At 36.7% G+C, this 16,930-nt stretch overlaps 1 protein-coding gene across 7 annotated transcripts in view; it reads right to left on the bottom strand.

Moving 5' to 3' along the window:
* ARHGEF10 (Rho guanine nucleotide exchange factor 10) overlaps positions 1–16,930 on the bottom strand; it is a 233,289-nt gene that overhangs the window by 51,458 nt on the left and 164,901 nt on the right. For all 7 annotated transcript variants that reach the window (XM_043985031.1, XM_043985030.1, XM_043985033.1 and 4 more), the window contains 5 exons: positions 7,894–8,009; positions 6,761–6,888; positions 6,465–6,565; positions 4,219–4,340; positions 2,717–2,803 (listed from right to left, as the gene is read on the bottom strand). In XM_043985031.1, coding sequence (XP_043840966.1) covers positions 2,717–2,803; positions 4,219–4,340; positions 6,465–6,565; positions 6,761–6,888; positions 7,894–8,009 — 554 coding nt within the window. The remainder of the gene's footprint in view (positions 1–2,716; positions 2,804–4,218; positions 4,341–6,464; positions 6,566–6,760; positions 6,889–7,893; positions 8,010–16,930) is intronic.

Below are 16,930 nucleotides of genomic sequence, written 5' to 3'. Positions count from 1 at the left end.
GCACCTCTAAGCTCAAATCTAAGAGTAACTGTGTTATCTTGAGCAAGTCACTAAATTTCTGTGTGCCTCAGTTTCCTCAACTGTAAAATGGGGATCTTAGTAGCATTGATCTCACAGTACTATTGTGTAGATTGCGTGAGACTACTATTTGTAAAGGGGTTATGACAGTGCCTGGCATGTAGCAGGTACTCAATAAAGGCTTGCTCTCGCCCCACAACTCACAGTTTAGTATAAATTACTTTAATCAGATTGTTTTCATCCTTCTAACCAGATGATATCACTGGAGGGCAAGGAGGGTGAAAGAGGGAGAAGAAGGTCTAATTTTGCAAATTGTCTCACTTAAGGTGCAAAAGCAGGCTTAAGAGGTGTATAACAGTTGGGGAAGTATTTGGACAGCCAGCTGGGCTGTAGGAGAGAGGACACCTAGGGATGGGAAGTGCTATTAGAAAAGGAAGTGAGAAGGCATGCAAGATAAACCAAATGCCTTTTAAATTTGCTAAGGTCCTCCCTATGGCAGCCTACAGATATTTCTGTGACTTTCATAATTTTTTAAAAATTGCATGAGCAAAGTTAGAATGCATTCAACTGAAAAGATTTACTTCAAACATTAGGGAAGTTAATTTATGCTGCTGAACAATTTCAACAACCTTTCAGCATTTGGCTCTTGCCAGGTACATACTATCTACTGCAAACTCGAAATAGCTTATTTCCTGATGTCAGCATTTCAGTGGTTGCAAATTCATCTCTTTCCCAATGCAGTACAACAGTGGACTGTTCTCCCGGAAGTGTTTAGAGCCAGTTTCCAGTATAAGAAGGTATCAAATTCATTCAGTACAGAAAAAAAAATGCTGTTTCACCTTTAAGGACAACTGAATTAATTTTCCAATTAGGCTAAAATATTTATCTTTGTAATAAACATGAAAATTTTTGCCTTGACATTTGACTATAGTATTTTGCTCTAAATTTAGAAAGTCACTTGATTTTATTCTACAAAGTTGATGAGTCTTAAAAATCTTTATTCATGGCACCCCAGGGAACATTTCAAGGGCATATTTTCCTTATCCCATAGCTCTATAGGAAAAGAGTTTTTAATAAATTCCTTAGTTTTAAAAATTAAGCTTTCATTCATATATATGTATACACACATATATACATAAGTATATACACATATATTTACATATACATATATATAAACACACACACACATATATATATATACATGTGTGTATTAATTGATTCAAAGTAAAATGAGTAGAACTAAGAAAATAATTACTATAACTAAATAAAAAGAACATAAAAAAAATTAAACCAAACACGTAAAATTATTGGCCCAGAAGTTTGGACTTAAGGAAGAATTACAATAATGTACTTCTCTCTACTCAGGAGCAGCTAGGTGGTATAGACCTGGACCTGTGTTCAAATACAGCCACAGACACTTACTAGCTGTGTGACCCTGGGCAAGTTACTTAACCCTGTTTGTCTCAGTTCCTCATCTGTAAAATGAGCTGGAGAAGGAAATGGAAAAGCACTTTAGTATCTCTGCCAAGAAAGCCAGGAATGAGGTCACAGAGAGTCAGACATGACTAAACAACAACAATCACTCTTTGAAGATGTAGGAACTCTGGATGTATAATACTACACGTACTGCTGGACTCAATTGCTGTGTTGGTTATTTTTGTTGAAGAGCTTTTTTCCACCCTCTTTATTTTTTTTAAATTGTTAAAAGTGATGGCTCTCTAGATAGAAGAAGGGAAAGTTAGTATTGGGAAATCAAGGTGATTTAAAAACAAAAGATAATTTAAAATTTTTTTAAATTTTAAAATTTTATAAATTTAAAAAATATTTTCAAAAAGCAAAACCAAAAGGTTTTAAACTATTCAAAACTTTTTTTTTAATTATTTATTTATTTTTTTTTGTGGAGCAATGGTGGCCAAGTGACTTGCCCAGGATCACACAGCCAGTAAGTGTCAAGTGTCTGAGGCCAGGTCTGAACTCAGGTCCTCCTGAATCTAGGGCCGGCGCTCCATCCACTGTGCCACCTAGCTGCCCCCTGCTCATACCTTTTTACCTGGGGATCAAGTGATCAAACTACTGTGTGTGTGGGTGTATATATAGATATATGTGTGTATATCTATATACATATACATATATACGGGGTATATGTATGTGTATATATGTATGTATCTATGTGACAGAAGTCAAAGGGAAAAGTACAATATATATCAAAATATTCATGATATCACTTTTATGCTATTAAAGATCTAGAAACAAAGTGGGTACCCATCATTTGGGCAATGACTGGAAAAAAAACCCCTAATGATCTGTCAATGTAATGGAATATTATTGCAAAGTAAAAAACACATAAAGGATTCAGAGAAACACGAAAAGAGTTATATGAACTGATTCACAGTAAAAGAGGCAGGACCAAGAGAAGCATACAAATAATGACTATAATGGCAATGGAAAAAACATCACTTAAAGAAATCAGAACTGAGTAATTAAAAAACCAATAATGGTCCCAGAGAAAAATAATGAAACCACTGACTCCTAGGGGAGAAATGTTGTCAGAAGGGGTTCACTGAATCAGTTTTGTTTTTTACTTAATTGTTTTTCTTGTTTTCAAAGGGGCCTGGAGTGAGTGGGGAAGAAGAGATATCTTCAGAAAGGGCTGTGATGTGAAAAGCATCAGTGAAACATTTTTTTTAATAAAGCTTACCCATAGAAATCCATGCTGCATGGAAAATGAATCTGGCTCAGTTTCATTGCCAAGGTAAGGCTCTGGATTATAAGCAGCACATTCAATCTGAAATGGAATAAAATGAGCCACCTTCAGATAAAATAGTAATAGTGTATTTATTCCTTTTTTGGATACAAGTGGAAGGCATTCCTTTTTTATATCTCAACAGGACTTTCTATTCATATATTATAAAATATTAAAGTGATAACCAACTAAAAATCTCCAAAATAAATACTAAGAAGTAGAATTCAACATTTAATGGGGTTACTGGCTAAGTTGTATTTTCTATACTTCACTCATCAGACCCTCAGTTAAATAACCAAAAACAAAATGCTCGTCACTAAATGCAGGATGATTTTGCTTTTCCTTAAAACACTTAGTAATGGCATCATACAGAGTCATTTGTCCAACAAGTTAAAGTGAATGTAAACTTTTCTTCAGCAAAAAAGAACAGCATCAAACTAAACCAGGTACTGCCAAAGCACCAGAAACTTCCAAGGCCAGTAGATAGAGTGTGAGAGTAGGACTCCTGACCCTCTCTTGCAGTGCCCATTCAAACTCCTTCTACCGTGGACCCTCCAGTACATGGAACAAATTTTGAGGAATCTCAGTTAGAAGGAGTAGGAAATTAACATTGAAAATAAGGAACATCATTGGCATTTGACCAAGCAGGAAAATCAGTCATCGAATAAATTATAGCTAATTAATTTCTGTTTTCCTATTGATAATATGGGGAACATTAGTAAAATGCCTCCGGGTCAGAGATTTCATTTACCCAAAGCAGGCCCAGCTCTTTACTGAAGGAAAAAAAAAGGTTTCTAATTATGACTAATTTTGTTTCCTGATAGTTTGCCAAGCAGAGGCAAATAGAATGGACAAATGTGAAACATGTGTCTCCCTCATTCAAATAATAATAATGTCTTGAATGCAACAGAGCTATTTTAATACTGAAGACCCTGAAGGAAATCATAACATGCAAAGAAGTTTCAAAGACAAAAGCACTTAAATAGATGTTTTGTTGCTTGGCATTAACTACTACAGGTAGCAATCAGCTGACAGAAGCCAACCAACCAATAAATATCTATTCAGTATCTACCCTGTGCCAGCCACTCAGCACTGGGAATACAAAGACAAAAACAAAAGTCAGTACCCTCAAGGATTCTATATGGGAGATTAGGAAAAGTCTCCTTTAGGAGGTGGTGTCTGAACTGGGCTTAGAAACTGAGGACAGAAGGAAGGAGAGAGAACGTTCCAGAGAACACGGGATGGCATATGTGAGGAAGATGAGTTTAGCTTGACAGAAATTGGCAAATACTTCTTAAAGAAACTACCTCTAGAGAAGAAACCCCATTCGCTGTTAAAGGAGAGGTATTCCTGCCCCTGGCAATCATTCACTGTGCTGTCTAATTGAGTGTTATTGCAAATACTATAGAGAGACTAACAAGGGTGAATTAATCATTTTAGATCTCACTGTACTTTACCTTAAACTCCTGCTGTTTGGCCACCATCACTGGCATGTGTTTAACAAGAAGGGGGTGTTTCTCCTTTTTTATCTGATTCCCGTCATCTTCCACACAAAACCAGCCCAGATGGTTCTCCTCCTCTATAACCATAGTCAAAGAGAAAATATATGAGCAAGAAGTCTTTTGACAGATAAAAATCTGTACCCAAAGGTCATACTGATGAAACTTTGCAATACTTTGTCTTGTTTAATTAAATTTGAACACTTGAATACTTCCAAAATCTTGGATTTTACCTTTGTACATTCTCTCTCCTCAGATGAACATGATCACAATCCATCTATAACTGTGGGAACATGGGTTGAGGAGTTGTTGTGATTGAAAAATTTATCAGCCAATGTGGTAAGAAACTTCTATGAACTTAGCAAGGAGGCCCCTAGGACAACAGCTTTTGAGTTTGCACCAGGCCCACCCCCTGGGCACTCTTCAGCCTGTTCACCAATGGTACTGCCTTCTAGAACCTACAATCATTTCAACTCCACAAACAGAATAGAATTGTGAGAGCCTTAAACAGCTAAACTCTTTCCAGGTTTCTTCCAGGGGTAGAGCAGAGGTAAAGGAGACTCTGTTTTCGGGGGGAAAACTCTCATTGTGTGCTTTTCAGAGACTCTAGAGACAGATAGAACTTAGAACACATGCAGTCATTTTAGATATAAGGAAACTGAAGCCCAAGCTGGATAAATGATGTGCCCAAGGTCATACAAAGCAGGATTAGAACTGGGATTTGATTTTAGGCAAAGTGAGTCCAAACCAAATGTTCTTTCTGCTCACAGACATCTTCTCTTATTATAATTTAAAGACAATTTCATAGTTTTGTCTTTCTGAAAACTAGAGGGTGGTTTCAACTAACTCTGAGGCGCTCCTTATTTCCTTTAATACCACACTTCCTGTTGGCAGTTCCTGAATGAGATGAAAACACATTAAAGACTGTGAAATCCAGCTGTTTTAATCCCTATGGGTTTTATTAAAGTAATTCTGGTGTCTGAGTTCACATGCCAGGGCTGCAGTGAGAATAAATTAACTGATGCTGGCAAAATGCTCTTGGGTAAAAAATGCAACAGAAATTGAAAGTATTTAATGGTAAAAAAGCAAACAATGATATTAGTGGGAAAAAAAAAAAGGTCCTTTAATCCAGAGACAAGAAAGCAGTTTATTTTCAGCTTGGGGCTTCAATATCTTGAAAAAGGTTTAGCCTAAACTCTTGTTCTCCAGAGACTACATTTCCTCCTTTGCAGCCAAAGTTGATAATTCACTATGTTAGTGCTTCCTCTTTTAAATGAGCCAATAGAATTCAGGGACCTTTCCATTTCAAAACAAAAACCTTTCTTCACCCATGAAAGACAGCTAAGCAGGTTAATGAGATATTACTTTGGACAGCTAATTTTCTTTCTTTAGGAGGTTTCCCCTTGGCTTAGAGAATTGTGAGTCCTAAAACACACACACACACACACACACACACACACACACACACGCGCGCGCGACCTAAAATTTCTCCCAGTAATTTACATATATGTATAATGCATGCAAATATATAATGTATATACATTATACATGCTTCTATAATGTATGTAAATGCATAATTCTTTAAGATAAGACAGGGGCATAATAAAAACTATGGAATATATGAAATAAAAAAAAATCACAAAATGACAAAATTGGACCGAGTCCTGTTACCCAGTCATAAAATAATAATTTAAAGAGTTGAGGGAAGATCATCTTAATGATCATCTCATCCAATTCTCTCATTTTACATATGCCAAAACAGACTCAGAGAGGTTAACAGGCTTGCCTGAGGTGACACAGCTATTTATTTGGGATGGAGTCCAAGTTCAAGAGTCTTGAGTTGGAAGACTATTGGGAGAAAAAGAAGGTTTTTCTTGAGCCAATGAAAAGATTAAGCAAGATGATAAAGCTAATAAGCAAAATAAAGCTAATTCTACACTAAAATAGAACTAAACAAAGAAAAAATCCACATTCTGCTCATTTCTTTATTATGGTTATTTTGTTTATCCTTTTCTTTAAAGACACTGGTATAGTTCATGTTTAAATTTAATCATAAAGAGACCATTCTGTTTGTTTTCCAATCACTATGGGAAGTCATTCTATTCATATTAACCTTTTATAAACATATTTTATTGTAATCTTGAAAACTGCACCCAGGGAAAGTGTAAGAATGCCTCATTTAGCTTTAAGTAACTAAATCTTACCCAGGGCAAGCTTAGCCATCTGTAAGTTGTTGATCCAAGATTGTTTGATGGCAGGGGTAAATGTATTAAACACAGCTGTAAAGAAAGTAGGCCGTCCAGACCTGCCAGAAATAATAATAAAACAGTAATCACTTTTTAAAAAAAAGTAAGCTCCTTCAACCTGAAATTTAATTACACGTTTTGTCTGTCTAATACAATCACTGGGAGTAAAAGACAAAGATAGATCATAAACGGTCATTTCTCCCCCTAGAAATTGCTTATACTAAAGGAAGTCTCATTTTAAAAGTTCTACTAACTTGTCTTGTTTCCCTGGGAGCTGCAACTGAATTCGACAGCAATCAGCTGCTCGGATTTCATCTTCTTTTTTCATGATAAGCTTTTGTAAACCTGATGTCCAGTCAAGGGCCACTGACTGATTTAAGTTCTACAAAACAACAACATCAACAACAACAACATAAAAATGATGTAAAGTAATAAGGAACTAGAAATAGTATTCAAAGCAACACTGTAGCAAGAAAAATTTGGAATTGCTGATTCAGTCATATGTCTGGTAAGGATTTTTTTTTTTTTGTATTTAAAGATGCATTATGGCAGTGTCCAAGTAGCATGAAGATTTAATTTAAATTTAAAAGAAGCTGAAATGGTAGCCAAAAGTCTTTATGAAAATAGAAAAAAAAAAGATAGTTTTCATGTTGTTTTTCAAAGAACAACATTAATAATCAAATCAGCTACAAGGGCTAAAATTCATTCTGTTCCCTCCAGGAAGAAAAAGAAAAGGAAAATGGAATGTGTTATGGGGTTGGGACATAAAGTGGCCAGCTAAACTAAGGGACATGAGTCTACCTCTCCTTGAGAAGTTAAAGGACAGACACATCTTGAGAAGTAAGGAAGATAAGCCCATTAGGCATGGCTGCTGCCTGGTTGGTGCCAGAGGACAGAGATAGCTCCAGAAATCACAACTGCCTCTCACCCAACTTCTCCCAACCCACCCCCAATAAGGGCTCAAGTGATCACCCCATCTACCATCTATAAAAGATATGGCCTTTCTCCTGTTTGAGGAGATAGGTATCTCAGAGAACCATGTCTCTGAACCATCTACCCTCTAGAGAAGTCCAAGGACTTCTCTCTTGGTCTCCTTTCTCTAGTGCCTAAATAAAAGACTATTTTATTCTAATTGGATTTCTGTATGAGAGGGTGTAATTCTTGGGTTTTTTGTTTTTTGTTTTTACTGGGCAATGAGGGTTAAGTGACTTGCCCAGGGTCACACAACTAGTAAGTGGGTATAATTCTTTAAAGAGAAATACTTAAGGACACCCCCCTCCTAATACCAATTTCCCCCGTGACAGAATGTTACTATTTGCAACCTCACAAATTATTAGACCTTTTCAAATGAAACCACCACTGATAGTGAATGCACTTGAGAGTTTACCTGATAGTTTCCTTTAAGGTTTCCTATCAATTGACTGATTTGACCAACTACATTCAAGTCATGTAACAAATTCTGTAAATCATGGTACAGTTGTCCTGGCCCCATGTAAAGTTTGTCTGTAACAAATAAAAATATGTAAAGAAGTTTCATCAAAATATGAATCCAAAGCAAAATAAAAATGGAAACAAATAAGTAGGAAAAACAATTCCTGTTTGAGGAGGAGCAAAGGAGAAGGAAAGAAAAGGAAAAGGCAGGATTGGGAGGCAGAGAAAAAAAGGAAGAGAAAGAAGCTAATACAAGTAAGTTATAGTTTGGTTTCAATAAGAGCCAGTCTTCTGAAGTATCATTAAATACTCTTTTTTTTTTTTTTTTTTGCGGGGCAATGGGTGTTAAGTGACTTGCCCAGGGACACACAGCTAGTAAGTGTCAAGTGTCTGAGGCCAGATTTGAACTCAGGTACTCCTGAATCCAGGGCTGCTGCTTTATCCACTGCACCACCTAGCTGCCCCCATTATAAACCATTTTTAAAATGAGCTACAATCCTACTAATAGAATTTCTTGAGAGCAGTAACGATTTTTCATTTTATTTTTATATTTCTGGCCCCAGAGAGGGGATGGACACATGATAGACTAGACAGACAACCCCTCTAGAGTCAGGAAGACCTAGACCCCAAGCTGCCTCTGTCAAATATTGTATAAGCTGTGTAACCTTGAGACTTAAATTTTTGTGCCAAGAAACTTTATAAGACTTTAAGTTATGGAAAAGTTTCTGACTGCCACTCCAGTTTTCTTTAAGACTCAGCTCAAAGCCCACCTTCTGAAGGCCTCTCCCCTCCCCTCCCCAAGTGCTAGTTAATGCCTCCCCTTAAAGATGCTTTCCATCTATTTTGTGTATATCTTCTATTTCACTAGAGATTTAAGTGTTGTGTCCTCCATTCGAATGTATGTTCCTTGAGGACAGGAGCTAAGTGTGTGGTTGGATTTCGTTTCACTTTCTTTGTATTTTCAGTGCTTAGAATAGTAGCATTTAATTTCACATCAACTATAAATTCACTATCAAGATTCCTCAACTTCTTCCCCAAACTCCCCAAATCTCTGGCACCTAGCACTTGGAAAATACTTTATAAATGCTTTTTCATTTGAGTGGTATTGCTCTGCCTAACGCTATTGATTGGCTCCATTAAAACAACAACAAATAAAACTTGAGGTAACAGAGTGTTACAAATGGCAGTTGAAGAGAAACCAGGTTGTGCAGAACAGAGCCCTCAGGGTGAGGATGCAAGCAAGACCCAGAGTCTCCTTGGTATGGAATATAATGTAGCAGCAGGCTCTTGACATTACAAATTACTGAGGTTTAGATTTGGGGAACTGTCCCAAGGCAACATAGTTAATGACAGATTTGAGAAAGAAACAAATCTTTTAACTCCTAGTCCTGTACTCTCTCTTCCATCTGATGAGACCCCCAAAAGAATGGATTTTTTCTGCTATTGAAGTTAGCAACATCTTGACATAAATAGCCCCAACAAGGTTTTGACTTAAGATACTTTCTGTTCTCCTTTGAAAGGCTTACTTAAACATGCCATAGACTGTTATTATCACAACTAAGAATAGAACATTTCTTCACAATCATTTAGGTACCAAAGGACTCTAAAGGACTGTCAGATTTACTATTAATGTACAAACTGAAAGCAGGAAAGCAACTCTGTTTCTTTTATATGGAAATGCCTGTCTACATGTGTTGCATAGTAATTACCAGTTCAGTTTAACTTCTGTTTAGCTTGACTTCTACTCATAGAAAAAAAAACAGCTTAATTTATTGCATGCAGCTGAGATAAAGATTCCAAAGTGTGGGCACTGAAAAAAAAAAAAAAAGAGGGACTTTGTTATCCTGGCTTTCTCTTGAAGTTTTGTAGTATGCTTTATACTAGTCCCTAAGTAAAGTGAAAAAACTATTAGGAAAGAATGTGCTTCTTTTTATCATTCTGCTTAATGATTTTTATTTACGTGAAAAGTCTAAATGTGAACTTTAGCTAATATTCTGAAGATACCTGGTGGGTGAGGGGGGGGAGAGAGGATTATATCCAGTGGAATGTAAGCCTCTGTATGGCAGAGAATGTTTTGATATTGTCTTTGCATCCTAGTGATTAGGACATGGTAGGTGCTTAATAAATGCATTTGATGCAATTGTGGCATGTCACATGAATGCAATGAAATATTGCTGCACTGTAAGAAATAATGAATATAAAAACCATGAAGAAGCATGGGAAGGCTTATCTAAACTGATTTCAAGGGCGAAGAATACACAATGAGCAACAACACCACCTCAGGAAATTTATTTCATTTCTTAAAGATTCTGCTTTTTTCATTTTTAGAAACCATTTTAGAATAAAGGGGTTGAATTAGACATTTTTTAATAAAAATCTTTCCAATTGTCCATCTGTAAATTTTCATTTAATATATCTCCATGGTAGTCTCTAGTGTGGAATAGGTTTCTTTTACATGTAGTTAAAGACTAAATATTGAAATGACTAGTTTTAAGAAAAAGTGTCAAAGACTCTGGATGCTGTCAGAGTAACTAGAAATTACAATGATCATATACATATATATATATGCACACACATACATATTTTTATACACATACATACACATATTTCCAAATAAAAAAATTGGGAAACATGATCTGACAAAGGATATATCTTTTTTTCCCCAAATCTCTATTAAATGGATACTATCTTTTCCTAAATTTGGAACTATTAAAAAAAAAAACTAGAATGCCTCATCATTGCAACTTAGAATATCTTTCATATGTCTTTCTAGCTATGAGCCCTAATTTATGGAAAATGCTCAGGGACAAATAGCATACTATAGTTGGACACTGTTTTAGAAGGCAGCATAGAAAGATTATAGCAGAAAGAATCTCACAATTGGAGCCAGGAAACTTAAGATGAAGTCTCATGGGTTTGTCCCTCTATTTTTCCTCAATCAATCAACATTTATTAAATACCTACTATGTGCCAGTCACTGTGCTGAGGATAAATAAAAAGACAAAAGACAGTCTCCACCCTCATGGAGTTCATAACTTAATGGGGGAGACAACATGTAAACAAATATATACAGAGGAAGTTAAATACAGGATAAATAAGAAACAAATAACATTATAGGCACTAGAATGAAGAGGGGTGGGGAAAGGGTTCTTGTAAAAGTTTAGGATTTTAGTTAGTACATAAGGAAAGCAAGAGAAGTCAGTAGGTGGAGATGAGGAGGGAGCACATTCCAGGCTTGTGGGGACAGCCAGAGAAAATACCCAGAGCAGACAGATAAAATGTTTTGTTCATGGAACAGTCAGGAGGCCAGTGTCACTGGACTGAAAAGCATGTGACAGGGAATAAGGTTTAAAAAGACTAGACAGGTAGGAAGAGGATGGGTTATAAAGGGTTTTGAATGGCAAGCAAAGCATTTTGTACTTGATCCTGGAGGGGAGGGGGGGAGAGGGGATAGGGGCCAGTGGAGTTTATGGATTATGTAGGGAAGGGGAGGTGGAGCATTTTAGGAAAGTCTCTTTAGTGGTTAGAATGGAGTACAGATTAGAGCGGGGAGAGATTTGAAGTAGGCAGAAGCACCGACAGGCTATTTACAAAATAGAAATAATATTTGAACTTCTTAATTCAGAGAGTTGTTGGCTGAAGGTTCTTTTTAAATACTTCAGTGCATGAACAGAAATAAGTAAATACACAGTAAACTGAGGAGGGGGAGGGCACTAAGGTGGTGGTGGGAGAGTAGAGGGAAATTGGGAAAGGTCTGAATGAGAGGTGGAGCTAAAGCTGAATTTCAATACCAGGTTTTAACCTGTTTGCCAAGACAGTCAAGGAAACATTAAATTTTAGCAATATAAGCTAGTACAAGATAGCAAGCAAATAGAGACCTCTGTATCACTTCTCTCCAGCAACAAATCACAGTCTGGTCGTTCTCTGGTCCCTTTTACCTGATTATTATTTTTATTTCGGCCTTCTGGAGGGTTACTGTAGGAAAGCTCCACCATGAGGAGAAGGCATCTGAGGGCAAGCCATGAGGCTTTTCCTTGGCATCAGGAAGTGACGTTTGCTCGTGGGTACTGTCTATCAAAGCTACCAGACAATTAGCTTGGAGCTGTGTGTGCGTGTGGATGGGATGTTTCCTGTTTCAGAGAGGGCTTCTGGGAGGAAGAAGGAAATGTTGGTTCCTTTTTTGTTCCTGACCTCGCCATGGCAGGTTGGATAATGGGGTCTCTTAGAAATAGTTATATTTTTACCTTTCTCTCTGATCATTAGATCCTAATGCTCTTTAATAAATATTTAAATACTCTTGCTAAAGCTTCTAATTTATTGATGACCACTCATTAGATATTTTAGACAGTATAGTTAGGATTTTAGCTCCTTACAGGCCTCACTATAGTTGTATGAAATAGGTTTTATAAGAATTATCTCAGATAGAGCACCTGCCCTGGAGTCAGGAGTACCTGAGTTCAAATACGGCCTCAGACACTTAACACTTACTAGCTGTGTGACCCTGGGCAAATCACTTAACCCCAATTACCTCACTAAAAAAAAAAAAAAAAAAAAAAAAAAAAAAAAGAATTATCTCCATTTTTTCAGATGAGGAAACAGAGTAATAACTCAGGGTAACCAAGAACAAATGAATGACTAATAGCAGGGGAAACATCTTACTCCTTTCATCTTAGCCATTTATCTTACTTACATTTTCAGAACTATTTTTCAAGGATACTAGATCTACAGCTGGAAGGAACCATGGAGATCATCTACTCTATCCCTCTCATTTCATAAAAAAAATAAGGCCTGAATCTCCCCAAGGGTACACAGGTAATAATTGGCAAAGCTGGGATTTGAACCTAAATCCTCTGGTTCCAAAGCCTATATACTTTGGATTTCATAAAAACCTGGGTTTTCATGTACCATTTTATTGAGTGAAAGGAGTTCTGCTTATCTCCTCAGTACTTTACAGTCAGTGAGGGGGTTTGAAAATAGTAACTGAGGGGGCAGCTAGGTGGCACAGTAGATAAAGCACCGGCCCTGGAGTCAGGAGTACCTGAGTTCAAATCCAGCCTCAGACACTTGACACTTACTAGCTGTGTGACCCTGGGCAAGTCACTTAACCCCCATTGCCCCATTAAAAAAAAAAAAAAGGAAAATAGTAACTGGCAGAATATGAATTTTCAGTTAAAAGTTGACTATTCAACTAAACTGGTTTTCAAATAAAGTTGACATAATGGGCCATTGAGGCTGCTATTAAAGAATACTGATGGTAGCTTCAAAAAGGAAATTGAAAGCAGAGAGAAAGGTGATGTGATTTGAGTGGAAGGAATGAGTCAAGTTTACAGGTGTGTTAACAGAAGCAAATGAGCAAAGAACCTTCCAGTCAAAAACGAGAAAAATTTGATTTTCATTCAGAATTTAATGTTGAGTCATTTGAGACTTGGGGTGTTACCTTCATACTCAAAGGAGAGGCACATTGTCTGGCACATAATGGAGCAATGGAAGGAGCATTAGCCTTGAAGTCAGAAGATCTGGATGTAAAACCCAGCTCTGTCACAATTTAGTGGTAAATACTTAACTTCTATGAAACCGCAGTGTCCTAATCTTTAAAATGGGGATAATAATTCCTGCACTACCTATGTAAGTTATCATGAGGATCAAATGTAGAATGTATGAAAAACACTTTATAAAAAAGCAAAATAGTACAGTGAATTGAGGCCTTTACTTGGTAGTCAGAGAAGATGGATTTGGGTCCTGGCTCTACAATTTAATAGTTGTGCAAGTTGGGGTGACCTCTCTGAACTTCAGTTTCTTCATCTGAAAATGGGGATAATAATACTTATACAACCTATCTTACACAGTTGTGGTGAGGCCTAAATAAGAATAATATTCATGCAATGTAATGGAACACTATTCTGCAATAAGAAATAACGAACAGGCAGATTTCAGAAAGACCTAGAATGAACTGATACAAAGTAAAATGAGCAGATCCAAGAAAACATTGTATACAGTATCAGCAACACTGTATAATAGTCAACTATGAATGTCTCGGCTCTTCTCAGCAATGATCTGAGACAAGTACAAAGGACTAAAAGGAAAATGTTATCCTCATACACAAAAAGAACTGATAGACTCTGAATGTAGATCAAAGCATACTTTTTTTCACTTACTATATTTTTTTCATATTTTTCCCTTTTGATCTGTTTCTTCTTTCACAACTGTGACTAATATGGAAATAAGTTTTACATGATAGTACACGTATAACCTGTATCAAATTGCCTACCATTTTTGGAAGAGGGGAGGGAAGGGGAAAAAAATTGGAACTCAAAATCTTGTAAAATGAATGCTAAAAATTTTCTTTACATGTAATGGGAGAGGAATACTATTTTTTTAAAAAAAGTAGTAAACAGTAAAAAAAAAGAATATTCATACAAAAATGAACCAGGGAAAGACCAAACAGATTGTGACTTATTGCTGCATAGAAGTGATACAAAGGTCCTTAGCCTTTATAGCTTTTGCACATAAGCGTAGCCCTTTTCATTTACATGGAACAGAGATGGATGATGGGAAAGGGAAAAAAAAAAGATTTAGTTACCATAGCTTCACTCCACTCTTTTCCTGTGTAAGGAAGTAATATTTTTTTTCATCCAGGAGAGTATGATAAAAACTAAAATGGGCTTTTTGCCTTAAGTCAGACGCCAGTTGGAATGAAGGACTCAGAGATGTCTCTACAGAGACAGAGAGAGTAATTCAAACAGGAATCAAGAGTTCAAAGATCAGTCATGGTTAGAGGTTTTGAACTTTCTAGGAGACAAGATGAAGTAAAATATTCCTCCCATAGACACTATCTTCCCATTCTGTGCCTTTTCAATGGCTGTCCCCTACTCCTGGAACAATCTCTCTCATCTCTACCTTCTTGCTTCCCTGGCCCCCTCCAAGTTTCTGTGTAAGTCCCTTTTTTCTACAAGAAGGCTTTCCAGTGTGATTAGCTCTAATTTACCCTATAAATATCTTATTTGCACATCACTGTTTGCATGCTGTATCCACCAACAGAAGAATGTTTGCTCCTTGAGGGCAGGGATGTTGTTGCCTTCCTTTGTATTCCAAGAGTTTAGCCCCATGCCTGGTACATAGAAAGCTATTAATAAATGTTTGCTGATTTGATTTGAAAGGAGATGTAGCCCTCCCTTCAGAGAAGAGGCTCTCTAACCACAGAATCTGCTGACTAGATAGATGAGAACAGAGTAGCAGATGGCCCTAGAAGCATCACCTCAACTGGAGACTACTGCTGAGGCCCAGTAGGATGTTGAAAGAATGGTAGTCATATGCAGAAGAGAAGGGAATTACTACTTGATTGAGGCTATCAGGCGGTACAGTAGATAGAGCCCTGAGCCTGGAATCAGGAAGACTTAAATTCAAATCCAGCCTCACATATTTAACTAGTTGTGTGACCTAAGGTAAGTCACTTAAACTTTGAGTTTCCTCACTTATTAAAAAGAAGCATGATGATGATGATAATAATAATAATAATAATAATAATCAGGGAGGTAGGTATGATCTCCCTGAGTTGTTGGGAGGACAAAATGATATATGTATAAAGCACTTTGAAAACCTTAAAATGCTATATAAATGTTAATTATTACGATTAATTATAAATTTCCTACTAGAAATTAGACAAAGTATGAGATGATCCTGAAGACAACTGAAGACCAGATGGAATAGAGATGTGACACACATCAAAGAGAAGATGACATGATATCCAGTGGAGAACAATGCCTTATAGACAGCAGGCCCAGCAGGGAACAGTCAAAACATCAGCAGAAGTCAGAGGAAGTTCTGCACCATTGGAGGCATGAGTTGCCCCTCTACGGACATAAACATAAACCTGGACATAAACATTCCCCTCATGTGATCCCTATTCAGGTCTAATCTTACTGATCTGTATTTCTGGGAGACTGTTCTTAAGGTTTATAGGGGGAATGTTCTGTTGTTATTTTATTACTATGTGATTTCATTAAATGTCTTTGCTTTGAACTAAGTGTAACTCCAGGCTGACTAATAAAAGCAAGCACATCAGTGGGGGCCTGTCAGCTACAGCTTGGTATGCATTCTGACCCACAAAATCCCTAAAACCTGAGATCACTTTCCAGGGGCTGATGGTTGTGGGGAACCACAGTGTTATATATTAAAAGCATGGTATAAACTTTAAAGTGTTATATAAATGTCAAATATTATTATAGATTGTAATGTACTATAAATCTAAGCTTGTTGGGCAGCTAGGTGGCACAGTGGATAGAGCACTGGCCCTGGATTCAGGAAGACCTGAGTTCAAATCTGGACTCAGACATTTAACACTTACTAGCTGTGTGACCCTGGGCAAGTCACTTAACCCCTATTGCCTCACTAAAAAAACAAAAACAAAAACAAAATCTAAGCTTGTTTATTATTTAGCTGCATCTTTCTCCAATATTAAACATACATAGCATATACTGAAAGTGGTTCTTTCCAGACTTAGTAAAGAAGTCATACACTAAGTTAAGTGGGTGCTAATGAGAACACAAGATGAGTAACCAGGTTCCTTGAAATCTATTCCTAGCTCAGTGGAAGGTTCACTGTGTTACTCTGGGAATAGAGTTTACTTTCTCTAAGTCTGCATTCCATTTATAAATTGAAAATGTTAAGAACTGGCAACCAAAAAATGCCTATGAAATGTATAAAACAACCTAAGCTCTTCCTGTGAAAGATATTACTTCTGTCTTATTATTCATCTGATTATTATCCATTTTTATTATTCATGGTGCTACCTTTGAAGTAATTAGGAGCTCTGATACTATATAGGAAAAGATGTCAAAGGGATAACACCTCCTAAAAGAAGCAGTAGTACCTTAACTATTCATATTCAAAGCACCATATGAGCTTAGTTGTTTTGTGGCATTTACATTTTTGGCTGCATAATTACAGAACAAATTTAAACATCCATAATGTAAAGTCCTTAGTTTGCTGATATC

This window comes from Dromiciops gliroides, chromosome 2 (assembly GCF_019393635.1).
Source record: "Dromiciops gliroides isolate mDroGli1 chromosome 2, mDroGli1.pri, whole genome shotgun sequence".
NCBI lineage: Eukaryota > Metazoa > Chordata > Mammalia > Microbiotheria > Microbiotheriidae > Dromiciops > Dromiciops gliroides.
Note: the sequence above shows the minus strand (reverse complement) of the source record. Positions and strands in the feature narration are given on the sequence as shown.